This window comes from Lycorma delicatula, chromosome 3, assembly GCF_047948215.1.
Source record: "Lycorma delicatula isolate Av1 chromosome 3, ASM4794821v1, whole genome shotgun sequence".
Taxonomy (NCBI): Eukaryota; Metazoa; Arthropoda; class Insecta; order Hemiptera; family Fulgoridae; genus Lycorma; species Lycorma delicatula.
The window spans coordinates 170,249,318-170,277,308 of NC_134457.1; the positions used below are offsets into that span (position 1 = coordinate 170,249,318).

The 27,991-nt window shown below is 28.2% G+C and overlaps 1 protein-coding gene across 2 annotated transcripts; it reads right to left on the reverse strand.

Moving 5' to 3' along the window:
• Positions 1–359: 359 nt before the first annotated feature.
• On the reverse strand, positions 360–27,954 carry LOC142322199 (coiled-coil domain-containing protein 124-like). 2 transcript variants are annotated; one of them, XM_075360997.1, is made up of 6 exons: positions 27,815–27,954; positions 23,307–23,386; positions 20,213–20,375; positions 13,877–14,011; positions 8,333–8,478; positions 360–1,103 (listed from the first exon to the last, which is right to left on the reverse strand). In XM_075360997.1, exons 3-6 carry the CDS (start codon positions 20,369–20,371, stop codon positions 917–919), a joined length of 627 nt encoding a protein of 208 aa, XP_075217112.1. In that variant the 5' UTR covers positions 20,372–20,375; positions 23,307–23,386; positions 27,815–27,954; the 3' UTR covers positions 360–916. The 2 variants fall into 2 exon arrangements, with proteins under 2 accessions (XP_075217112.1, XP_075217110.1); XM_075360995.1 differs by lacking the exon at positions 23,307–23,386.
• Positions 27,955–27,991: the final 37 nt, after the last annotated feature.

The window sequence follows — 27,991 nt, forward strand, 5'->3', positions numbered from 1 at the left end:
TGTCATAATTTCAGTCAAATGGCTTATAAATGGAAAGCGAGGTGTTTAGTGATTTTCACTTCCTTCACTGACCTAAATGCACTGTCACATATCAATATACTAAGCCCAGGAATGAAGATGTTTAGCTCCAAAGGGGACTCTCACAGAATGGTCCTGCTGGACGTTCCATTAGGTACTTTATATATCATATCCAAAGATTAATATAACAAATTAATATACACAGCCTTAACTTATTTATATAACATGCTTCATTTTAATTTGCATTGGTACTTGAACCAGGACACTGGGTTGTATAAATTCCGGGATAACAATGAATAAAAATGTTGTATAAATAACAATGAAAAATTAAAACAGTAAACTATCAACCAAAATAAACAAAACAATTTATTTTAATTATTTACATAAACTAAAATCAGACCAAAAAATAATTACTAATATCATAAAATAGTAACTTGAGTAAATCTTTCCTTAAAGAAAAAAGTAGTGTTCATTGAAATGTTACACATAGAAACTTAACAGCAACATTAAATATATATTTTTTGTTTTTAAATATAACATATAATTGACTTTTGAAACAGTAGTACCTGGGGAATAGTGATCAGTATGTAATAAAAAAGTTATAAAAAAATTAAATTAATATTTTACTATTGACAACAAAATTTATTAATACACTATTGGGAGATAAAAGTATTAAAAATACAACTAAATAGTAATATATCTTTTTTTTACTATAAACACTCATAATTCTTAGGCCTATAATAAAATAAAAAAAAATAGCATTAATATTATAATTACAAGATAAAAAAATAATAAATAATTCTCTGTATGAAACAATATTCTCATTTATACATACGCTCATCATCATTCATATCATTATATAATAAAATATTTTTATAATGTTGTGTACATATAAACATCAATATCTCTGATTTAAAGGGTTTTCTGGTGATTTCATCCATTCTTTCTTTAATACTTGTTTTAGTTGTGATAAACGTAGAGTAGGATTTTCTTGTTTAATTCGTGGCATATTAGTTTCTTCAAAAGTGGCAAATGCTGCTTTAAGTCGCTTTTCAGGATGCATATCAACATCAGCTTCTTTTGAACTATAATAAAAACATACATAAACTAAATTGTTTCAATAGAACAAGTCAATGTACAAAAAATTATATTTCATTTAAAACTACATATCTCAAATGGCAATAACTTAAGGATGTTTATAATTCAAACAAATATATATGAATGTTACATATCATAAAATCTTTAAACATTTACGAAAAAAAAAAAAAAATATTTTTATATTTCTTCTGTCCGAGTATATGCGACTAAACTCCTAAACGGCTGGACTGATTTAGATGAAATTTTGTGTGTGTGATTAAGTTGATTCGAGAATGTTTTAGATTCACAATCTGATCCGATAAAAAATATTTTTTAAATTAATTTATTTATTTATGTGTTATTGTTGATCTTTGGATGGTTAAGGTTCACAATTGGCTCTAGTAGGCAGCGCTGAGATCGCATTTAGAATATTATATTATTATTTATTGAAATAACGTTTTAAAGTGTAGTTAAAAAATATACATTTTCCAAATTTGTAAGATACAGTGTTGAAGTGAGTATTTTACATGATTTTTCATGAATTTTAATGATGTGTACACGTGCATTCAATAACAATCAACTTAACCTACAAATTTACATTGTCAGTTCTCATTTGATTCTATGCAACTTACGAAGTACTGAACGGCTATTGAAAATAAAAATGTAAGTTTGTAAAATAAATTATAACATTTATAAAATAAAAATATAAGTTACTTATAATAATTATAGTTTAAAGTATATTTAACAAATTGAAATTACAATTGCTGTAGCTGATTATAAAATTTCAAAATTTTTTTTTAATTTACAATTATCTAAAATTTGGTAAAGTAGATGTTAAAATAAAGAATGAAAATAATGATAAAAATTTCAACTAAAATTTTAACTACGTTGCTTTTTTTTGCAGTGCTTTAATTTTTTTAATTGATTAAGCTATCACATGGTTATGAAATTTCAAAATTATTAAATTAAAAAAAAATGATCTTAAATGAAAATTAGCAGTAATGTGGATGAAAATTTATTAATTACACTAATTATTAATTTTATGATGTACACGGCATACACAAATAGTCCATAACCGTCAGGTAAATAGAATGACAGAAGATCAATTGACAGACAATGTAGATTTAAGAGACCAGGTTGCAAACACACGTGCAAATGAAAGTTGAGAGCATCACAATGAACGTCTTCGAGCTAATGCATTGAGACAAAGAAAGGCATGTCAACAAGTCATGGACACACACAGAGCACATGGTCGACAGTGCGAGCAAGAACGTCACACATTGATATGTGCATCACTTCACCGCCTTGCATTCGAATATGAACCAGAAATAGACTATTCATCACATGCACTAATTGTAATCTGCAATATGGACAAAGAATGCCAACAGTCATGTATTTAAATACAAAGGTGAATCGGCCGGTGTTTGCTGCGCATCAGGAAAAGTTTCACTTACACCATTGAATTTACCGCCAGAACCATTGAAAACACTACTGCTAAAGCCACATCTCAATTGAAATTATTTTTGCGTAAAATTCGTAAATTCAATTCTTGCTTCCAAATGACAAAAATCGTTCAGAATGAGGCGTAATTTTGAATCAACATTTAAGATTCAGGGCCACGTATATCATCAAACTGGTTCTATGTTCTCAATGCCTGATGCCGAACCAAAATTTTTGCAATTATATTTCATGGGCAACGAGGAGCAACAAATTAACACGTGCTGCCAATAAAACCACATCGAGCAGATTGAGGAGCAAGAAGTAGTGGCAACTTTGGAAACGTTTTTGCATTAGCAATTGCTTCATCAGGCATTGCAGCGACCTTGCTTGATGGTGGGCGGTCTGCGCATTCAGCACTCAAGTTGCCATTGAACATTCACACAAATCCAGACACAATGTGTAACATAAAGAAGCATTCTGGCATGGCTGAAGTTTTGAGTAAATGCAAAATTATTATCTGGGATGAATGCACTATGGCTCACAAGCATTTGCTCACTTGAAGCTCTCGATAGAACGCTGAAAGAGCACATAGGTCGAGTTGTGATAACTGTACGCGTGGTGGCATCAGGTATTTTAAAAATAATTTTTTTTTATATATTTTTTCATCAAAACAGTCCAAACAATTTATAGTTTATTTGAAAAACTTTTTAATTTTTGGATTTACGTTTGAATAGGACAATGTCTCTGGTCCGCTGGTATATATATATATATATATATATATATATATATATATATATATAGGGGTACACCTTATATATATAAGAGGTACACACAATAATAAAAAGGTTTAAATTATAATTTATAAACTTTAATGGAATATGCCTCTTTTTTATTAAAAATTTTTAGCAGTTAAGTGAAAAAAATTCTTTTAAAGAATCTTTACAATTTGTTCATCAGATCACCTATACATTTATTTTTCTGAGAACCAGTTTTCTTCCAAAAGCTCTCATTAGATTTCTATCAAATAAATCAGATGATCTGGCACAAGGCACAAATGATTATATCTCATAATATGCTTTACCTATACAAGGCCAGTTTTTATAAACCAAATGTCAAATTATTTTCATAACAGGTGTGACATGGGTCTATCAAAACAAGAAAAAAGTAAAAAAAAATTAAAACTGTTTAAAGTTGTTATCTGAACTTGAATGAAAAGAAAAATTCAATTTCACTTTAAAATTCCCACCAAAATATTTATAAATATACTGAAGAAGAATCCTCTATTTGTTTGTAAACAACTAAATATTAACTTTTAGATAATAATATGTGTATATAAAATTAGATATAAAAAAAAACTTTTGCAACAAGCAGTACAATTTTTTGTTGTTGCAAGAACACACACTGTTGTTACGAGTAATACAGTACACGTTATAAAATTAGTAAATAAATAGAACACTCATTTTCCTTAGAATATTTATTTATTTATTATGAAATAATATAATCAACTACATAAGCATATGTTAGTCTACATCAGCGATTCTGAACCTCTTTAGTTCCACAACACCCAAAAAGTAAAAACAAATATATAATGAATATTTTTCAATCCCCCAAACCCAACCCAATGAAACGTAGTTAAAATAGTTAGCTACATTAATAGCAATGGGTACAAACATTCATGTATGAAGTGTACAAACATGAGCAATTTACAGGTTCCAATTTAATGTGTGTATGCTCCTTGTAATTTATTCTGAAGTCTCAGTTTTTTGGCGTGCAGTCAAACTGTATAACTGTTCACTTTTTTTTCAATAAGATTCTTATACAAAATGGATAAATGTGTGAAAAAAAGTGTGGAAAGCCATAGTATGTTGTTTACTTTCAAGTCCTTTTCAATAAAAGCATGAAGCTATCAAAATTAATTAGACATTTGATAACTAAACATACGGATCATAAAAGCAAATCGCTTGAATTTTTCAAAAGAAAATTACATAAAAGTTTGACAATAACTTTTATTTGTAAATCAAGTCATACTGATAAAAAGTACACTTGAAGCATCTTATAGCATTAAGAGTAACTAAGATGTCCTAACCCCATACAATCGCAGAAAAATTCATATTGCCTGCTGCAATTGATATGGTCAGTGATTTAATAGGCGTGGAAGAAGTAAAAAATATTGAAAAAATTATGGTTTCAATGATATAGTACCAATTGATATGGCCACTGATGTTAGCGATCAGATAATTCAACATGAATTCACAATTTTAAGAATCCATAGATGTGGCAAACATTTCTAAGTTCTATGTTTTGCAAATCATATCTGGTCATGCAACAGGATAAGTCTTTTTGATGATTATAATTATGACTAAAAACTACAACATAGATTGATCAAAATATATTGCAGTATGTAGTGATTGTGCAAAACAATAGAAAAGAAGAGTAGATATCTGTAAAAATTAAAAGATTGTCTTATACCAAGGGCAGAATGGATGCACAGCTTCCTTCATAGACATATTCTTGACACAAAAAAATATAATGACAGACAAAAGTTCATGTTTTCATAAAGAAGCTTGATGTCTGGATTATTCGCCTTCAAAGCAAAAATTTTGATGTTTTGACTCACTTCCGATTACAATGAAATAAATTTGGATGAAGAAGACACTATTATATTTAGTACTTTTCAGAAGAAAAAAATGATTTTTGAACAGATGGGTACTGAATTCATTTACTGAAAACATTGTAAGCAGATAAGTTTTGGCTTGCTCATCAAAATGAATATGGAAATTTATTCACAGATGCATTGAAAATATTAGACTCTCTTCTAGTCATCACTAACTATACCAAGGATTTCCAGAAAGAAATTGCTTTCTAGCATATTGTGTAATGTCACTAAAAGTATATTTTTAGCAATATCTGACATCCCTAAGCTTGGTAAAGCTTAAGCAGCTCTTATGTTAAGATTTTGTAGTTCTCTTCTTTTTTATTGTCTAAAAATCTTTTTACCACCTTCACAAACGATCTTCATGCTGCCAATTCCTTTTGTTTTACGTTTTCCTTTAAACGAAGGGTCATGAATTTCTTTCCTAACACCAGGCTCGATAAATATACTCTGTTTAAATTTGACTTCACTTAATTCTGGAAAAGTTCTCTAAATGTCTGAAACCTTTATTTTTTATCCATGACCTTTACAAAATGTTTCATAAACCCTAACTTGATATGAAGATGGAAAAACTCTAAGTTTAAGGAGGGTGTGTGGAAGTCGTTTTGATTATCTGGTTGAAAAGAAGTTCTCTTTGGGCAGTCTTTCTTTTTACAAAATGCTACCTTATTCCTCTATCCTATAAACATTTTTTTTTGGGGTTAAGAACCTTTTTACATTATCATCGCCCAGAAAGCAAAACTATAAAAAGGTTGTCGCATTGTAGTATCCTTGATTACGTGTAAGTCATTACATTATAAAACAAAAAGGAAAATTAATGTTGCTGCTGACTGTGAAATAGGTAGTCATACTTTTTTAAACCAGCAAAACATTAAGCCGGCTTAAGTTCATAGGTGGTTGGTTGCTGTGTACAGTGATAATGTAATGAATGAAAGAAACGTCTGAAAATGGTGTGAAAGGTTTAGAAATAACAGAATTAATGTGCCTGATGAAGGATGTTCAAGGAGGCTTTCTATAATCACTGAGGACTAGTTGAAACACTTGGATGATGAAATCAGAAAAGATTGTTGCTCAATTTTCAACCTGGGCCTTCTTTTTCCTGATGTTTCAAGAGCTGTTATTGGTTGCATTGTTCATGACCATTTAAGCTTCAGAAAGGTTTGTGCATGTCAGGTGCTGTTCGCCTTAATGGAGCGTCAAAAAAATCTAAATGGGATCTGCTTTGGAATTTTCTATGTGCTACACGGATAAAGGTGATGAGTTCCTTAATTCAGTTGTTATTGGCGATGCAACATGGATCTTGTATTACATGCCAGGTAGAAAACGGTAGTCAAGTGAATGGCGTCATCCTCAAATCACCTACCAGACCAATAAAGGTCAAGCCACAGCCATTTGGATGCAAACTGATGGCCACAGTCTTTTGGGATCAGTTTGGCATACTGTTGATTGATTTCATGCCACATGGAATGACTATAAATGCAAAACTTACCGCAAAACTCTACTGAAGTTACGGTACGCCATTCAAAATCAGCAACGTGGACAGTTGATCGATGGTGTCATCCAATTTCAATTCAATATGGTAAGAATTTAACTTGTTCAAAATTATTAATGTTCATTATATATATTAGGATTTTAGACCACAAAAAATATCATCAACATACCAGTTCAAACATAACATAAGTAATACTGTAATCATGAACATAAATAATGCTATAAGTAAAAAAAATGTTGAAAGTATAATTGTTTATAGCATTATTTATTTTACTTTGGACTAGGTATGATGATATTTTTGTGGTCTATATTCCCGTTATATATAATGAACATTTAATAATTTGAACAAGTTAAACTCTTACCATAACGAATTGAAATTTACTTTTGAAATTGATAAAAATAGCAGATTAAATTACAGGGGTTTTGACATTTTAGACAGATTTTACATATATAAATATAAACGTAAATTTAATTTGATCAACCTACGTACAGAGTATGAGGATAACACAATCATAAAAGTTGTTATAGATAGCAGCACTTCTTTAGACATTGATAATTCATAATATTTCAACTCTGTAGTCACATAACTTTGGCTAGCTTGTCTACATGGATTTCTAGTTTATTTTTATTATTGATTTTAATTTTATTTTATTAATGACGTCATATTATATATATATATACATATATATATATATATATATATATATATATATATATGCAATTTTTTATTTTAATTTAAAATTTCTCAATTTTAAAAAAAAGTCTTATTTCTGTTTGTTTTAATTTGAAAAGGGATATTTTAACAATTTTAAATATCGTGTTTAGTATAGCGTTTTTAATTTTAATTTGTAATTTGCAACAAATGATTTGAAAAATTATACAGAGCAACTGATGATGTGAGATACTCGCGAAGCGCTCTTGCTTGGATGGAATAAGGTAGGTGTGTCATCCAATTTTATTTTATTAATTCTGTACTTGGGTTGATTGGATTAATATATATATATATATATATAACTTAGCAAAATCTAAGTAATAAAAATCTAATAGTTATTAACTTAGCAAAATCAATTCTTTTTTGTTAATGTATGTGCCCATATTACAGATTATGTACCATTATGGTACATAATTGTACTCTGAATCAATTACGCAAAGTACTATATATTATTGTATACTCTGTACTAATTATGTCAAATACAAAAGTGTAACACAGTTTTCCACCAAAAGTAAAAATTCAATAACGTCTCTAACCTTATGCTTCTTAGTTTTTCCATTTTATGAGCGCTTTCAAGGGTTTCCCTCATTGTCAGTTAATAAAAACTTTTTAAAATCACACAAAATTAAATTTAAAATGTTGTTTTTGATTTAATGAGACAATTATAATGTTTTTGAGTTTAAGGTGCGATTTTAAAAAGTTTTTATTAACTGATGAAGGAAACCCTCGAAAACAGTTTTAAAATAGAAAAACAGTAAACATACGGTACGAGGCATTATTGAATTTGGTACTGTTGATGGAAAATTGTATTATACTGTAATTATATATATTAAAATATATATATATATATATATATTATCATTCAAAACAAAAAAACAAATGAAGACTGATATAAAACCAGCTATGTATATCACAAGAATAAATAAAAGCTAAGAACATACTTAAGTATAGTAATTGCTTCATCAACAGTGCGAGCTTCTTCACCTTCAATTCTAAGTCTGTTAATATTCTCAACAAGTGGTTTATCCAGATGAGTTTCAATCTGTGGTTTTGTTTTTGTACCTTCATTCCTCTTCTCTGTTTCAGCCTATACATATAAATACATAAATGAAATAAATTCAATTTAAACAAAAGATACAAGATGCGACAAGAAAAATTACATACATGGTTTCATTACTTTTAATAGAATAATTCATAATAAAAAGTAATATAAATACCAGAAAATTGATATTTTATAATAAAACTATCAAAGAATTTTTAAAATACTAATTTATATTGTAACTATATGTTCTGAATAAATGATCTGACAATTAAAAGTAGAACTGAATAAAATTTCAACAGATTTACAATTAACTGAAATTACAGTTTATATAACCTTTTCAATTAAGAATGTCTGTATGAATGTATGCACATACTGATATTCTCTAAAAATAACAGAACTGCTAGACCAATATGAAAAAAAATGCTTATTATTTATTGAATTGAATGAAATTGTGAAATATTTTCTTTTTAATTAAAATTTGAGTACAGTTAAAATAAATTTATTCAAACAATTCCAATGTTGGATGAACAATAAAGCTTAAACAGATAAGAGTATTAAATTTTTCAGTATTGTTTAATGCAGTAATATTTTGATGTAACTAACAGTGTAAAATTTAGCTCATGGTTACGACAAATCAAATTAAAAAAATAAATAAATAAAAAAGATAATTTGTTATTTCATTTAATAGAACTGGATAAACTATTTTTGAAATATCAGTGATTAATAGAAAGTTTTATTGGGCCACAATTTAAATGGATAGTCAAGTGAAATTACTATCAATTTTTATTACTAACAATATACTGTGCAATGCAGCACTGGTAAAGCTTTTCTTTATCTGTTAACTGCTAATATGCATTTTATTTTGATTTATGCCGATTACCTTGACTTGTTATCTGAAGAGGATTATATATGAACATATTTAACCAATCTTTCTGACTCCACATTTTAATTAAACTAAATACCAATTTATGTAATTGAAATCTTAGTGGCCAACTATTTTTTTTACTTAAAACGTTTACCAGTGAGCAAACACTTTATCAGAACTTCTTTTATGATCTTTAGTACCTATCTTTTCAGGATTTGTGTATAAGAATGCTCAAGTTAATTTTTTATTTTGTAACCTACTGATTTTTTTTAAATTAAGGAACTAAGGATGAAAGAAAAATTTTTCTTAGCCTATCTCATACTGAATTGACTGAAACAATGAAAAATACTTAGTATAATAGTGAGACAGAGTTTTTCCATTCAAGCAAAGTAATATATTTACAACCTATTGCTCTTTGTAATGTGATCAATTTAGTACTCGGATTTAAGATTCTTAAAAATAAATATTCCTAAACATCTTTTTAATTTTATTACAACTACACAGGATATACAACAACTTTTTATCTAATTTTAAATACTTTTAAAAGGTTTAAAAGCTCAAATTAGCATCTAAAAGTATGACATCCTACCAGTTTTATAATTGAGACCTCTATTATCTATTTTTTTTTTTTAGTTAGGAATTCTACTTCTTTAATTTTATAATTTATTTAAAAACTTAAAATAATTAGATAGTGATCTGTAACTTTAGCTTGCAAACACGCACCCAAGGTCTGTTCAAAAAATAACCAAACTTTTTTACTTATGCGATTGGCAGTATTGTGTTTTGCATAACCTCCTCTGTAACTACATGTTCTTCGATTTTTGATATTTCGTTTAATTTTTGTTATTGTTGTTTGAGTACAACAAGTTTAAGTGTTAGTAGCGATTTTTTGATGAATATTTTGTCTCAATATCGTAGCCGTAAACCCAGCTTTTGTTTCCTGTTATAATCCTTTGAATTAATATTTCGTTGTCATCTGCTTGTTCAAGGAGTTGCCGGCAATTGTCCACTCTATGTTCTTTCTGCTGTTCGGTCATCAAATGGAGGAACAAACTTTGCTGTAACTCAATGCATGTTCAGTTTTTCAGTCAAAATGTCATGGCATGATCCAATTGAGATGCTAACCCCTTCTGCAAGTTCTTTGACAGTCAATAGGCGAATTGCATGCAGCAGATTGCGTATGACCCACAGCATGCATTCACAGCATTGCGTATGAGCCAGAGCATCATCTCCATAAGCTTGTTTCAAAACTTGGAAAGTTTCTGTGAAAGTTTTCCCCAGTTTCACGCAAAAAATTATGTTATATCGTTGCTCTGAAAAATGCACATTATAAAAATTGCTATAAACACTTAAAAAACACTGCACTCAAATAACAATACCACGAAAACTAAACGCGATATCTACAATCCAAGAACATGTAGTTACAAAGTAGGTTATGCAGAACACAATGCTGCCAACCACATATCACTAAATACCTCTACTGGCGCGTAATTAAAAAAATTCAGTTATTTTTTGAACTGACCTCGTATACTACTAGATTATACTTTTTTATGGATATATGAACTCATACAGGTAGGACCAAACTTTGGAAAAGCAAGCATATACTTTAAATTCATAAAGTAAAGACAAATATTTGATTGTGATAAATCTATTACCATTAAAAATACAGTATTATCTTTAAAGAACATTTGTAAACAATTAGAAAGTTGCTGAAAAACATGTTTGGGATCACAAACCAATGTTTGGTAATATACATTTAAAAAAGACAATGTTCTCTAGTTCAAAAGATAACTCATTGCTATCCAATTTTTTTCTTAATAAACATTTTTGACGAGAAATAGTACACTTGACCAATATATATAATTTCTTTGATTATTTTCATCTATCTATGTTTCTGTATCCAACTGATAGCGCTCTGAATTTTCATAATGTGAAGTATTAGAAATCATTATTTAACACCTAGAAAGCCAAAACTCAAAAAATAAAAATAATAACAACAATAATACTGCTTAAAACTAAATATAAACAATGAGTTGCAGCAAAAAAAATAAAAATTGAAGAGTAAAGACAATCACAGAACTTAAAACTTGCTACAGATTTATTTCTAGAATACTATGCCTAACAGCAAGTATTCCTAACATTTAAAAAATGAAAAATGTAGTTACTGTGTGATAGTTGAAATACACATATAAATATATAAAAATACATTACATGAACTTTAACACTTTTTACACATTTATATTATTATGTTCTTAACCATATTAACCAAAATAATAAGAAAAAAATACAGACAAATTCATAAATAAAAGCATTAAAAAGAAATCAATATTTTATAAATATTTCTACAATACAAGAAAACAATCTCAAATTCTACATAGTAAATATTTATCAGTAAAATCATTACACCATAAATCAAACATCCAGAGACAATTAACAATAATAAAAGATATTGAAAATGAAGTACAAGCGAAGAGCGTAAAGCATGAAGAAGCAGTAAAATGTTTTAACACTTGTATTCAGTGGGAACAGAGAACATTCTACCACAAAAACTAATTGTATTGGCTCAAATATGAAAAGACGCACTAGAAAAATCACTAACTTCAATAAAACAGACAAAAATCACGACTTTTTAAAGAAACAATGATAAAATTCATTTTTAGAATGTAAATATCAATACAGTAATAAAAGTGTTAAAGTAAAGTAAAAGGAAGAGCTTCAGCACTTATTTTGACTTTCAAAACTCACCTTGATATCCTATCTGTACCTTTAAGTTGAACCTTCAATAATTCAAATTTTTCAAAACCTGAACAGCCATGGATTTTTATTAGTTTGGATTATCCAAGGGCTTGTGTATATAATTTTGTTCAGAGAAATACAAAAAGATTATTTTTTTTTTGTTATTGGCTATAATTTTTCACAGGAATTCTGTAAAAAGTATTTTATGCATGGCAATTGGGACTAATTTAAAAAATGTTTAATGCAAAATTAAATTTAAAATCATAAATTGCAATTGTGTAAATATAGTAATATATCATTTACCTTTGAAGCCAAAAAAAGAATGGAAATATCAGACTATTCACAACTTAAAAACAAAATGTTTCTGGGGGGTCGTGTTAAAATGAACTTTTTCACTATTTTAAATGAATATGACTACGAAGTTTAATAGGAATGTTTGTGCAATAAAAATAAATAGAATAATTTTAATTTTATAAATTTAATCAGAAAAACTAAAAAAATATGCATGTTAAGGAAAAAACCCAGTTTCAGTTTCTAAAAAATTGTTAAAAAATCATAAACTGATAGAAAAATCTATCAGCAACTGATCTACACTATAATTAAATAATATTATCTTAAAATAAAAAGGAAAAAAGATCCTCTGCAAATGTTTTTACAGCAGTTTTATACTTCTATTTCTTTTGCAATACTCAGAAAAAAGAATTGTATTTTGTTTGTTATAACAAACTTTTTAAATTCAAGATCTTAACTTTTCACTGATACAGGTGATATTTTTTTTTGTGAGCAATTAATATTCTATCTGTACAAAATACATTTAATTTGACATAATGAAAGCTATTGATAAAAACACACAATATTTTTAAAATGTGATTCTAATTGAGTTAGTTTAAAAAAATATGTTGGTATTAATTAAATATAAATAGTATTAATTGATTTAATATTAAATTTCAATGATGAATAATAAAGAATATATATATATATTAAAACCAAACTAAAACTTCAGATATTAAAGAATAAATATCTGAATATTACAGACTGTTCCATTCCCTAAAGTTAGTATGTGATTTAAAATGGTGGGCGGCATAACTACATCTAGGATTCTAAATAATGAAAACACCACAACAAACTACTTTTTCACTTTAGTAATGTTTATGAAGTCTGGTAAGGTTGATTAATAACAAAAAAATAAGAATTTCTCTTATTCCTGTAATCAGATAAATGAAAATGAGATTCATCTGACATATTTAAATTACAGGATAATGCCCAAATTTTTAATCTAAATTGTTTGAATCTATTGTTAAATGCTAGTTGTGTATGTAAATCATTAGGAAGGTATTGTTAGACAATTTCCAACATATACAAAATTCAACATACAACAAACAGTCTGACCTCACATATCATTTTACTAAGCCATGCAACTTTCAGACTTTCAATACACAAATTACTTCTTTCTTCCAATGTAAACATTATTCATGATACAACTTTTTTTTTCAAAACTGTTGCACTATCTAGAACCATTTTTTCTGATATTAAACTGGATACAACAATGAAAGTAGTAGACATGACACCAGCTGATTTACCAACCAAAAATGCAAGATGATTAAAAACACCATGCACGAGATTGTAAAGAGAATAAATGTGACTCCTACATCCTATTAAGCTATGGAAGAGTGGTAAATTTGTAAACTATAAAGAGAACTGTCTTTCACTGTCAGAGAATACTCACAATGTTAAAAAAACAGAATTAAATAAAGAATATAAGCTCTTCTAATGATAAAATGATTAACAATTATTAATAAATATTAAAAAATATTACTTATAAACTCTTATCAAAATACTGACAATAATTTGGGCCCTTGTTGTCTTTGCAGCTGGTTGTTTACTGGATGGTTTTATAGAGTTCATCTCTTCTTCTATAAGTGCTTTTGCCATAGCTTTCTTTGCTAACTGATCCTGACGTTTTCTTTCTTGTTCTTCCTGATTAAAAAAAAATTATATATATATTAATAATAAACGTAACTATAAACTTTAATAGTGGACATCAAAAATACATAAAATAAATAAGTAATTGAAACTAATTTTTTACACAGGAGACAAAAAATATAAAAGAAATGTTTACAAAATTAATTTAATAAAAATAAAGGCATACTAGATATAATGAGGGAATAGTAACAGTCCTCAATTAATTTCAATTAAAAAATTGATGAAACTTATATTTTATAGCAGTTCAATCACACTATTTTTAAACTGCATTTTAATGCCTGTGAACTTCGTCATGAAAGAATAATTTCATCATAACATATTTTTTGACATCACACAAAAAAAAATTATTCTGCTTATTCTTGTAATCAGACAAATGAAAACGAGATTCACCTACCAAATTATGGAATAATGCTCAAATTTTCATTTACATGTTTCAATCTATTGCTGAATGGTATGTAAATGATAAGGAAGGAATTGCTGAATAATTTCCAATATATGCAACATTCAACATATTTAACAGCCTGACCTCACATGTCATCTTGCTGTGAAACTTTCAGACTTTCAATACACAGATTACTTCTTTCTTGAACAATGTAAGCATTATTCATGATACCAGTTTCTTTTTCAAAACTGTAGTACCACCCCAATATTACAAAAGCAAAGAACATTACCATTTGTTCTGATATTAAACTGGGGACAAAACCGATGTTGAATACAGACAATTAATTAGCATTCAATATAAGTCATGATAGCAGTTAACATTACAACCTTGGTTGGCATAAAACCTCTTGATTTACCAGCCAAATACAGTGAGCTATTGTCCACAGCTCAAAATAACAATTTTGCTTATTCTTCTAACCAGATAAAATGAAAATGAGATTCATCTGGCAAAATTAAATTATGGGATATAAACCAAATTTTCATCTAAACTGTTTGAATCTATTGCTAGATGCATTTATGGTTGGTAGATCAACAAGTGCATATTATATTAATAAAACTGAATATATATGTTATTTGAAATGGTCAAAATAAAAACCATAATCTCTATATATGTACATAAATTTTTACGCAAACATATGCAATGAAACCTCCAACAGTAAACTACTGAGAAATAAATGTTTATTTTTCAGTGATTTTCATAGTTAAAAGAACCTGAGGAAAACATTTTACAGCAGTTCCATTAAATGACAAATTTTATCTATATCATCCTTATCAGTTACTGTATTCTGTAAACAAACGCAATTAATTAATTAAGAGGCAAAACAGCAGGTCTACAATGCATTCAAAATGATATGGTATAAAATCTATACAGGTATATAACTATATTAGCAAATACCCCGTTTGAATTTTGAAAATCAGATGGAAATATAGCACCCCATTACAGATCCCAAAACGCTGTCCCAGGGTCACCCTGTTTGTTACCAGTTGATGGTGATGGTGATCTAGCCTCAGATGAGGTGCTCACATCATCTCTCCACTCTAGCCTTATATGCAGTCCCCATGGGAAGCCCATTATTATTATTAAAAAACAGAAATTTTTAATTTATTTAACGTAAATCTAATTCTACTATTTTTGTAATAATATTGATTTGACTGCTTTGAATCATTCAGTTAAACCATGCTCACAGTTCATTTAGTTCAATTCATTAAAGTTTGTACTTCAACCAGCAAATCTCCACTACTACACATTTGGTTATGTTGTGATAAAATTATTAAGCGAATTAATTTATGTCATCATAAAAATATGAACGGTTTATATATCATATATATATGTTTTATATCATATATACGTTAACCAATTATTTAATGTATGGCCAGAATGAGAAGTGTAGCAGGAAGATGGATATTTATTATTTACACATCATGATAAATAATTTTTCATCTTGATTTATTTGATGACACTCCAGACTACATATTGAAGCTACTGTAAAAATTTGTCAACAATTAGTAAAGCGGTTCTTGAGATTTTTGCTAATATACAAACATTTCCTGTTTATATAATAGAGAGAAGAGATATGTAATTCTTATAGAAAGATATTCAGTAAAAATTAAAATGCTATTACATTAAAAATATCAAGTTTTGTTAAAAACTTAAGACATTTGAGAGTTGAATAATAAATATATAAAAGATTATAAATGAAATAAAAATCTTTAAAAATTATTTAGATCATAAATGGCTGACAAATAGTAAATTTAATTAAAGAAACTCCAATTTGGTAACTCAGTAAAACACCAGTATGTAAGAGGTTTACCCACTATCATCTGATGACAAGCAGGAAGATTAGTATGACATAACAATCTTACCCTTTCCCTACTTTTTCCAACAGGGGCCTTTTGGTTGCTTGATCAAACTTTTACTATAATTGCTAAAATCTGCAAAAGTAAACATTTATTTTAAACCTAACTAAAGTAAACAATTCCCAAAATTTCAGAATGACAGAACAAAAATCCTACCTAATGCAGGATATATATACTTTAAAATGTTTCTCAGTAAAACTTCATAGTAAGTTTTTGTTACTTTCTATGATGGGATAACATCTACTAGACATTTTACGTTATGAAAATGATATATCTTCAGTGGATTATGACACAATAGAACAAGATTAAAAATAAAATGTATAGTGTTGATATCTATAGAACGTTTTATCAACATGTTGGCTGCGGTTCCAGTTACATATGTTCTTATGAATACTTATAGTGAGGTATTCTATTCTCCTCTCAATTACCCTTCTGTGCGGCAGGTGTAATTTTTTAATCTATCCTCATTTAATTTTTTGTCATACTGAGTAATTCTACAGTTAAAATTCTGATGTTAGAAGTATTAAATTCATACGGATCTGAGTGACTAGTGTAATACTGTACCATTTGAATATAAATTCATAAGCATTTCTATCAGTGACTGACAAATAGTGCTAGACAAGGCAAAGCTATACAACATGGAGGTGTTCTATAATGCACCAGTGGAAATGCAAATATTGGATGCAGTCTTTTAATGCAAGAAAATTATTTATATTAAAAAAAAAAAAAAAATACTGTAGCCATGCTAAAAGAAATTCATACAACATTGCAGCATACCATTAATATTCAACGTAAGAAAAGAATTTCACAATTGACAAGCATAATAAACACAAAGTGAAATTCCTTAAATTTTATACTTTAAGAACTATCTGAACAGATGACTTCTTATACATAAGTGCAATCAAGCTCCTTGATATTTCTGAAGTTATAGCCAAAAGTCCATCAAAGCCAATACATAAGTTAGCACAGCAGCAAGATAACAACTTGCATTTTTTTTTTTGGAGGATGAAAAACTTTCACGTTACTAATGCCCAGAACAAACATATTATAACAGGAAAAAAATTAAAAAACTAAAGCTAGATTAAAGTTAAAATATAAAAAGAACCAAAAAATAACTAAAATTTTAAAGTAATAATATGTATAAAATATCACTAAAATGTATTAAAAAACTAATACCACTAAAAACTTACAGCTAACATAACACATGGGAGAAAAAAAAAACTAAAGCTAGATTAAAATTAAAGTATTAAAAAATAAGAAAACACCTAAAACTTAAAGCTAAACAGATAAGATATCACTAAAAACTTAAAACTAATATCACTAAATGCTTACAACTATAATATTACAATCAGAATCTTAACAATAAAATAAATTTATTTAAAAATACAAAAAACAAATGTATAAAATTTAAATAAACATAAATAAAATTTAACAAAATCCATGAGGGGTGTAAAGAGCCCTTTCACGGATAACAAAATTTAAAGTTCGAAGTTTTAAATTATGATCATTAAAATAAAAAAAAATGTTTATTTAAGAATAAAACTACAACACAAATACTATAATTAGGTAAATATTACATTTTGTGAAACATATTTATACTCCATAGGAATAACAGCACCTGATATAACCCTTTCTTGTCATTGCTTCTCTATTTTTTTCTGTTTATCATCCAGAACCACCACAAGGTATTACTTCAGAGGATGAATGAGGATGATATGTAAGAATGTACATGAAGTGTAAGTCTTGTACAGTCATTGCAGTCTATCTTGTCATTGCCTAGGATAAGGCAAATTTTCTGGATAGTTTAAAGTGTGGTTTTATCTGGAAAGGTATATTCACAAAATAAATAACTGTGGTTGACAACTAATGCCAATGAATTACACAAAGCGAAAATTGGAATCTGGGTCATCAAGTAATGTGCACTGTGGTTCCAATTTTTGTTAAAAATACAGTTAATAGTGATTGTTATTGTGCTGTTTTAACAAGCTTCATTAGTTTATTAACAGAAGTGGAAATCAATCATAGTTGGTTCTAACAAGATGAAACCACAGCTAACAGGTCAATAACTTCTTTATAAACTGTCTTTAGTGAACAAATCATTTTGAGGGGTTTGGAGCCTGCATGATCGCCCAATCTGACAGCCCCAGATTATTTTCTACTTGGGGGGGGGCAACAAAACAAGCAGTATACTGCAACAAACCATGCATGATTGACGAACTAAAAACCATAACAACAGCATATGTACGAGACATTCCAGTAAATCAACTATGTATGTAACATTCATATACTAAACAAAAATATTTAACTTATTTAGTTCAATGAATTGATCTCTTCTGATGTAACACACTTTTTCCAGCAATGTTTCCAATGCTGAAAGCATTTTTCAAAATCATTTTTTGTGAGCACCCTAAGTCCTCTGGTCACAATTCTTCAGGCGTATCTGGAAAGTAGAACTGCGCAACACATTCTCTCATTTATTAGCTTTCAACTGACATCATTAAATTGCAGCAACATTTGCTTAAAGCTGATTAAACATCATTTAAAATGTTTAAGTCAATTAAGAATCCCACCAATTGTGAAATTAGGGCAGTTATCCAATTTTTTAATGTAAGAAATGTCAAACAAGCTAATTTGTCCAAAACTATCTTATCTGTCAATGAATAACAATTCAACAAATTTGAGAAATTTTGGGTGAAAAAACTATGAATAACGGAATGATTAGAAAGTGGGTGCATTAATGTGCAGTAAATTAGAAAACAGGCACAGTAATGTGCATGAAGCGCAAAGGAGTGGGTGCCTTACATTGTGAATAACGACTTTGTTACATGATGTGTGAAAAATGAAAGAAAATCAACAGTTTACAATTTCTCATTATGTACAGAGTTCCCTGAAGTTTCACAAACGGTATTGCATAAAATTATAACACAAAACCAAGGCTATCGCAAACTTTTATCTCATTGGGTGCCAAAAATGCTGATGACTGAGGTTCACAAGTGAGTCTTTTCTTTAGTGACTGGTGTCAAGAATTTGGTCTCTCACAATATTCCAGGATTCATACAGCAGTTTATGGAATTATGACACACAACATCTGTGAAAACACGGAAGCTCAAAATCATCATTTCAACATTGAAAATCATGTACACTGTCTTCTGGGATAAGAAAAGAGTTTCGTTGATTGAAATCTTACAAAGAGGTAAGAATATTGTGATACTTTCACAACAGTTTTCTCACAATATGCTCCACTTTACTGTGATAAGTCTCAAAAAACTGTGCCATCTAATATAAAACAAGAGGAAAGGCATGCTCAGTTGCGAGGTTTTTTGTTTCATGGCAATGCTTGTCTACACGTAGTCCTCAATCTAATTGAAAAAATTTGGCTGAGAGCAATTGAAACACCTACCTTATAGTCCTGACTTGGTGAAAAATGACTACCATTCGTTTCTCCATCACAAGTGATTCCTTGCTGGTAAGCACTACAACAATACCAATATGAAAATGCTGTTTAGCAGAGCTTATCTCCATAGACAGCACAGTTCTTTTAAGGAATGAGAAACTGTACAATATGAAAAGTGCCTTAATAATGGCAGAGGATTATGTAGAAAAGTAGTTAAAGGTATGCTAATGTAATAATAAAACTACTATGTTTAATGCTGTGCACTTTTTTATAAAACAGTACTTACTTTCCAGATATGCCTCATAGATTTAAAGGTTATTATTAATGGTTTTTAGCATTATTACTAAGCGATACAAATTTTAATAATTTTATAATAAAATCTTTTGATACATATTAGCATTATTTAATAATGCTACATACATTTATGAGCAAAATTATCAAGTCTAATAGAAAATAAAAGAAAAATATGAGAAATAAATATCACAGAAATATGAAAAATTAACCTTTCTTTGCTGTTTTTTTGCCATATTTTTATCATCATCTTTCCAGTATTCATCTTCTATTTGTTTTTGTTTTTTTAAATTTTCTTCTTCTTTTGCTGCAGCTCTTCTTGCTCTAGTAACAGCAGCTTTGCTGTTTTCCCCAGTAAACTTCTTTGGCATTATACTGCGAAAGAATAAAGGACATGTTAACAATATATTTGATAACATTTTTTAGAATTATTGGCTATATAATTTCAATGAACTGTGACGGTAATTGTAAACTATACATTATATATTGTTGATAATACGTACACTTTTCAGGAAAATGTCAAAATAAAATATGAATATGTAATACATGAAATATTATGTAATATAAAAAGGAAAAAGAAAAAACTAAGCTCCCTCTTGATGACTGTGCTTCAAACCCCTGAAAGTTTTTACATGTATAATGTGCAAGTATAGCTTAAAATAATTCAGGACGCAACAGCATAGACCATTGCTGCACTTTTAAGATAAAAATATTTAAACTTAAAATGAATGCTTTTATCTTTAACAAAAAAATAATACAAAAAAGAATACATCTAAGTAACATAATATTTTTTAAATTCAGGAAATATTGTTATATTTGTTATTGTTAATAAATTATGAATAGTTTGAATCAATGTAGCATTCAAATCACAAAGAACAAATAAAGCTGAAAAAGCTGAAAAAGAACAAATAAAGAACAATACTCCTGGGCTAATATAAATACTATTCTCCTCAAATTCCACTGTTTTCTACACAAGTAAAACTGGAAGCGGTCTATATGATGAACATATAAAAGTACTTTATACTAACTCATGTAGTCAAAACATGTTTAACACTATCGTATCACCAAATAATTTATGAACTCTGAAACCTGAAGATCAATAAGTAACACTTTTTATGTAGGGGGAGTTGAGTGAAAACCTTTTCATAAAATCATTAGTAAGTTCAGTTCAACAATGAATAGTTTCTTATATTTGCATAAAAATTACAATACGAGTGAAAATATTGAAAATCTATCCTAACAACTGCTTTGCAAGAAATAACTGCAACTTCCAAGCAAAATTGAAGTATAATAAAAAAAAAAAAACTATTTTACATGAAACTGTCCACAAGACACTATCTATACTTTTTAGTCTATTTTATAATACATAACAATTTTTTTAAAAACAACTATTGGATTGTATGAAACTTTTTGAAACATGAGTGAAAACTTATTATAAGCAAACATCACACTCAAGACATATAAATTTAATGTCCTTTCTTTTTGTGTGTTTACAACACAGCACTAGCATCAACTTCTTAATCCTTTAGCTGATGTTTATGAGATTGATTCTAGGAGCATTTCTTGCTTCAATGCTCTATTGCATTGAGCAAGAAAAAAATTCTCTTGTTAAGAGTGTTGCCATTCATAAGTACTGAGTTTTTAAACTGGCTACACACTATTTGTTTCAACAAGTTATTTGAATTCTAGCATAGAGACAAATGAACTGGCATTTTAACAAACAATTTTTGCTTAATGAGGTGTTGTATGATCTTACCATCTCTATCCATTCTACTAGGAAAATGTCTTGCCATTCCAATTCTGTGTGGCTGAACAGTACAAGCACCAGTTTCATTTTCATACAAAAAAACTGGGGTAAAAATGTCGGCTTAACGAACTGTTCCAAAATAAATTATACAACTTATTCAATATGTTCCAATAAACTTGACACAACAGAACAAGATATTTAATTACAACTAATTGATATTTGATTTGATGATGATATTTATAATCAGTACAACTAAGGACAATTTTTTTTTTGTCTTCAGTCATTTGACTGGTTTGATGCAGCTCTTCAAGATTCCCTATTTAGTGCCAGTTGTTTCATTTTGGTATACCCTGTACATCCTACATCCCTAACAATTTGTTTTACATATTCCAAATGTTGCCTACCAGCACAATCTATCTGTCCCTCCAATATCAAAGGGACTATTCCAGGTCTATCTATCTCTTCTTTTAGCTATATTTCTCCTAATGCTTCTTTCTTCATCAATTTGCCGCAATACCTTTTCATTTCTCACTTTATCCACCCACCAGATTTTTAACATTCTCCTGTAGCACTACATTTCAAAAGCTTCTAATCTTTTTTTCAGGTACTCCAATTGTCCAAGTTTCATTTCCATATAAAGCTATGCTTCAAACATATACTTTCAAAAATGCTTTCCTGATGCTTAAATTAATTCCTAATGTAAGCAAACTATATTTCTGCCTGAAATCTCGTTTCACCTGTGCTATTTGGCAATTTATATTGCTTCTACTTCATTCATCTTTAGTAATTCTACTTCCCAAACAATAAAATTCTTCTACCTCCATAGTCTTTTCTCATCCTATTTTTAAATTCAGTTTTTTAAATTCTATTACATTTCATTACTTTCGTTTTGTTCTTGTTTATGTTCATCTGGTAGATCTTGCGAAGGACTTCATCCATGCCATTAATTGCTTCTTCTAAATCTTTCTTACTCTTAGCTAGAATTACTACATCATCAGCAAATCGTGTCATCTTTATCTTTTTACCTTGCAGTTACTCTGGATCTAAATTTTTCTTTAACATCATTAACAACTAGTTCTTTGTAAAGATTAAAAAGTAATGTGGATAAGGGACATATCCTTGCCGGACTCCCTTTTTTATTACTGCTTCTTTCTTATGCTCTTCGATTATTACTGTTGTAGTTTGGTTCCTGTAAATGTTACCAATTGTTCTTATACGTCTATACTTGAACCTTAAACTTCTTAAAATGCTGAAAATTTTATTCCAGTCTATGTTATTATCAAATGCCTTTTTGTAAGTCTATAAGGGCAATAAGGACAAAATATGCTGTTATCAAAATGTCATTTAATAGGATATATTGTTTGATCAATAAGGTTCGACGGAAGCTTTCCTTTATATCAAAGGATATTAAGGAAAAAAAGTTCCTCAATACATATGCCTTCAAATAAAGTAAATATATACCTGAATATTTGACAGTGGTCATGGTCAACTACAACAAACATTTAAAATGTTCAAGGTATTAACATAAATCTATTGTATTTATTAACAACTGTACTCACAAAATGAAGTTTCTATCACTCCATTAGGTTGGTTGACCAATAGTATTTGATCCAATTTTTTTTGCTGTGCCATCAAACAGCTAAGTGCAAAAACATATAAATAACACGTAGAGTAATGTTCTTCAATTTTTATTACATTTTATGAAGAAATATGATTATTATCAACAAGATTTTTAAGTAAATACTTGTCTGGCTTATTATAAACAGAATTGGCGATATATCAAAACATAATTCAATTTCAGGAGAATTTTGTGACAACTATATTTGGATTTTAGTCAGTTATTCTGAAATTTTGGAATTTAGGTTGGAAATTTTGTTTGTTTGGCCATTTATATTGAATAATTTCACTAAGTTAACTTTTTACAGCATTAATTTCTCTAGTTCTAGAATGCAGCAAACATTATCTGCTTTAGTTTCTAATTCCAAAATAACCACTTGCATCTCATCCATACTTAAAAAGCTTTCATTATCACCTCATCTTTATTTTCAATATTCAAACTAAGATTTATAATAAATTATATATTTTCCTCTTCAATAACACAATTACCTCTAAGAATAGCCATTTTAAAACTCTGTAATTTGAACACTAACATGTAAACAAGGATTTGAACACACTTTTGTTGTTATATGAAAAAGTACAATGCGACAAAGGTTAATATTATTAAAACAAAAATAATTTTATTATTTTCATTAACAGACAGTAGCAGTATTAAAAAACAGTACACATACATGTTCATTAATAATACTTTGAAGCGAAAATTAGAAAATTTAATGATGGCACCTGTATAGTAATTAATTTGTGTCAAGTCATTAAGTGAAAAATGCCTTTGCACAATCAAATATTTAAAAGGTTAATTAAGAGCATTAAACTGGACACTAGGCTTTGAAGCTTTAACAAGTGATAACAATATTATATTACTAAAAGATGAAATCTGCTACCTCCAAAAAAACAGTGATGTAGCTTACTCAGGCTATATAGCCAAAAGCTATTTAGTGTGATTGCAGAAGTTTAATTTGTACACCGGTGGATATCTACGTTTGTTGATGAATAATTTTAAGTCATATGAATTTATTTGTGTGTGGTTTTAAAATCAAGAAAGCTTAATATAGAGAAGAGCATATTAATTCGTAGCTTTACAATATTTGTCCCAGTCTTCATCAATGTGATGCTCAAGTGCCAGAGATAAAATTTCAACAAAATAAAAAATTAAACATGCAAAAAATAACACAAATCTAATCGTGCAATCATAATGAATGGATTTCCTAACAATTTAAATGAGTACAATTCTATAATGATGTTCATCATAGCTATCTACAACACTCGGACAAGGCTCTTAATACATTTTATATAATTTTTAGGTAGATTTCATAAGAAAGCTACTTATTGTAATGGGTACCAAGATTTGACTTCTGGAAAATTAATTTTCCAGATGGGGGATGTGAAACATATCTTCATGTTTCACATCCCCCAGACTCTAAAACCACCATCAGTTCAAAAGTTTATAAATATATTTATATATATATTTCACTTTCTTGTAGACATGATAACTGCTGTAATTTTACATCAATCACTTTCAATTCTATACATAAAATATAACAACCCAAAATCTCAATCGAGTTCATTAATGGGCAAACTCAGACCACGGGGGTGGAAATTGAGGAGCTTTTTCAAAAAACAAAATATTGCTATAACTTTCATATTCAGTAAAATATCAAATTTGTTTAAAGTTCCTACTACTCTTCTACTCTTTGGAGAAGGGCCTAAAACTTATCTATGTAAAGTTTTTTAATATCACCAACCCAGAGAGTGAAAAAAATGGGATTTCGAAGACAGATAAAATAATACCTCCCTTAATAGGCACAGTATCAAATCAGTGTAAAGTGGTCATTAGTCCTCTAAACATTACCTAAACCATGTCTGAAACAATTTTTATATGACAACCCTTACAGCAAGGGATGACCAAAATGTTGCTGGAATTGTGAGAAGATGGGGCTGTCATATGCTAAACATATGAACATTTTTGAAGTGAAAACTTTTTTAGGCGCATTGTCAGAATTTTTTGTACATAAGAATTACATGGAAACATGGAAAAAAAATTGCTGAATCATAATCAAAATCTGTAACGTAACGCAAGTTGCTAAGCATATATATATATAAGAAAGAGAAAAATGCATAGAGCAATATATATATATATATATATATATATATATATATATACGCATATATAACTGTATAGTATAATATGTAGTAGCAAAGGTGGGAGGTGGGAGAAAAAGCTGCAGGTGATTCACAATAATTCTCCCTCTCTATCGCTGTCTTTCTCTCTTTCAATATACTGCCCATACATATAGATTACTATACGGTAAAGATAGACTGTGAATTATAGTTAGCCATACCATGTTGCTTCTTGGTTGTACTTGTATACATATATACATTGAAATGTTTGTTTGTTTATTATATGCCAAAGTGTTTGTTAATATAAAATATTTCAATACATACACATAATAATAAAAAAAAAAAATAATTGTTTAAATTCAGAGGAAGTGTAACATATAATATTTGTGAAGAATACTGGATAAAAAAGCGAGTACATCAAAAATGTATTTTGTGTTTACATATTATATTATAATGTGTGCAAGTGACACATTCAAAAAACATATACAGCATAATATTATTTATTATGTATTATATATATATATATCAATGCCAAACGAGAAAAATATAAGTACTACAGGATATGGCAACAATAGACACAGTATTTAAAGATATTTGGATAAATTTCATTCGAGAGTGTTTATTTCATACTTCAGTTACCACAAACCAATTGTTTCATTTTTAGAACATGATGATAATACAAATAATGTAAACACTTCAGAAATAGAATAAAATGTATCATTGTTAACTACAATATATATATATATAAATACACATCATTATTAACATGTAAATATTTTGTTATTGTTACCAATAATAAATAAATAAAATTAATTTAAATTTTGTTGATAATATTTTTCAATTTATTATACAATCATTTAAATATATGTTTTAATAAAATTAGCACTTAAAAATAGTAATATAATCAAATATAATTATAAACCACTAATCGGCATTCATTATTTGAAATTTTCACTTCTGTTGGCCAGTCCCGCGACTGCCATTGATATACTTATAAGATACGGAAAATTACATGTTAAAAAATTATGTGTAAAAATTACATGTAATCATTTAAACATACTTAAAAATAATATTTAAAATATAGCAAAAATGATGTATTTACAATAAATTAAATATAACTGTACCTTTAAAACTAAAGCAATATACAGACGGTACACAAGGTGATGAAGCTTTCTATTATTTAATCAAATCTAATGTTCCATCTTGATAAAACTCCATGTGTACATGTGTTCATCAGTAATCAAAGAATTCACACGCACGTGCACATGCACGCACGCAAAGAAAGAAATCTGTATCCAGATTTTTGCTTTTTAATTAAAATAATAAATAACGTTTACTTCTTAGCAAATGTTATACAATCATAAATAAAAATAAACGGAAACATCAGAATTTTTAATTTACTGGTACAAAACAAAGTTCTGATGGACCATTTTAGTATATATATTTTTTCACATGCAACTATTGTCGTATTGAGTAAATTTGAAGTTTTTCTTAACTTTAAGGTGGAAATCTTTTTTATCCCCTACTTAGTACCAGTGAAATCTACCTCTACCTTCCAGCATACCAAAAGGGATTTTTTTTCATTGGGAAATATATTGTTAATTTTTTAAACTTATTCTTATAAAAGTTTAAATCACACTGTCGTATTTTTTTTATCAATAACTATTACAAATTAGTATAACAAACTGTTACCAATAACCATTATTATAAAAATATATTTTACTTTTAAAGAAAATAATTTTAATAGTAAAATAAAATTTAAAAATGATAATATAAAATTATTTTATGTTTTTAAATTACACATCTTGAAAATTTTAAAGTAGCATAAAAATAATCATCCTAATTATAAAAATAAATGTAATTTAAAGATCTACGAATATATGCAGAACTCGCACAAAATAAAGAGTTCACTACTCTAGCCAAACACATAACCATAACCTTCAAATTAAAGTAATATTTAAAATAAAATTGTATTAAGAATGCACAAACATATCGCAGGCAATAACAGTTCTCTTATTTATTTAAATATTTGTTTATTTCCATATCACGCTTTCACTATCTCTACAAAACACAAATTTCCACCCACAACAAGAAAACAGATATTTTCTAAACAAAAATATTAATAATTTATAACAAACTACGATTTATTGTTTAATATGAAATACCCTAGCACTAAATATTTAATTAAACATTCCTTAACCCACGAATGAAGATAAACTGACAAATGAAGCTTTGTGAATAATCTAAGTAATATATATATATATCTACCACGCAATTAATGTTCATCAAGCATAAATAAAAAATATAAAGTATTTGCATCTATTAAACTTACCGAAAAGATGACTAAGTAATTTACAAAATAAACTTTAACAAAATTGCTTCTAAAAATGAAAATTCGAAGTCCAGCCGGAGAAACAAGAAATGGACGTCAGCTGACCAATTTGGAAAGTCAACTTTAGATTACGCACCAAGTTTCATTGCCTACTAGATTTTCAGATGTGATAAATTT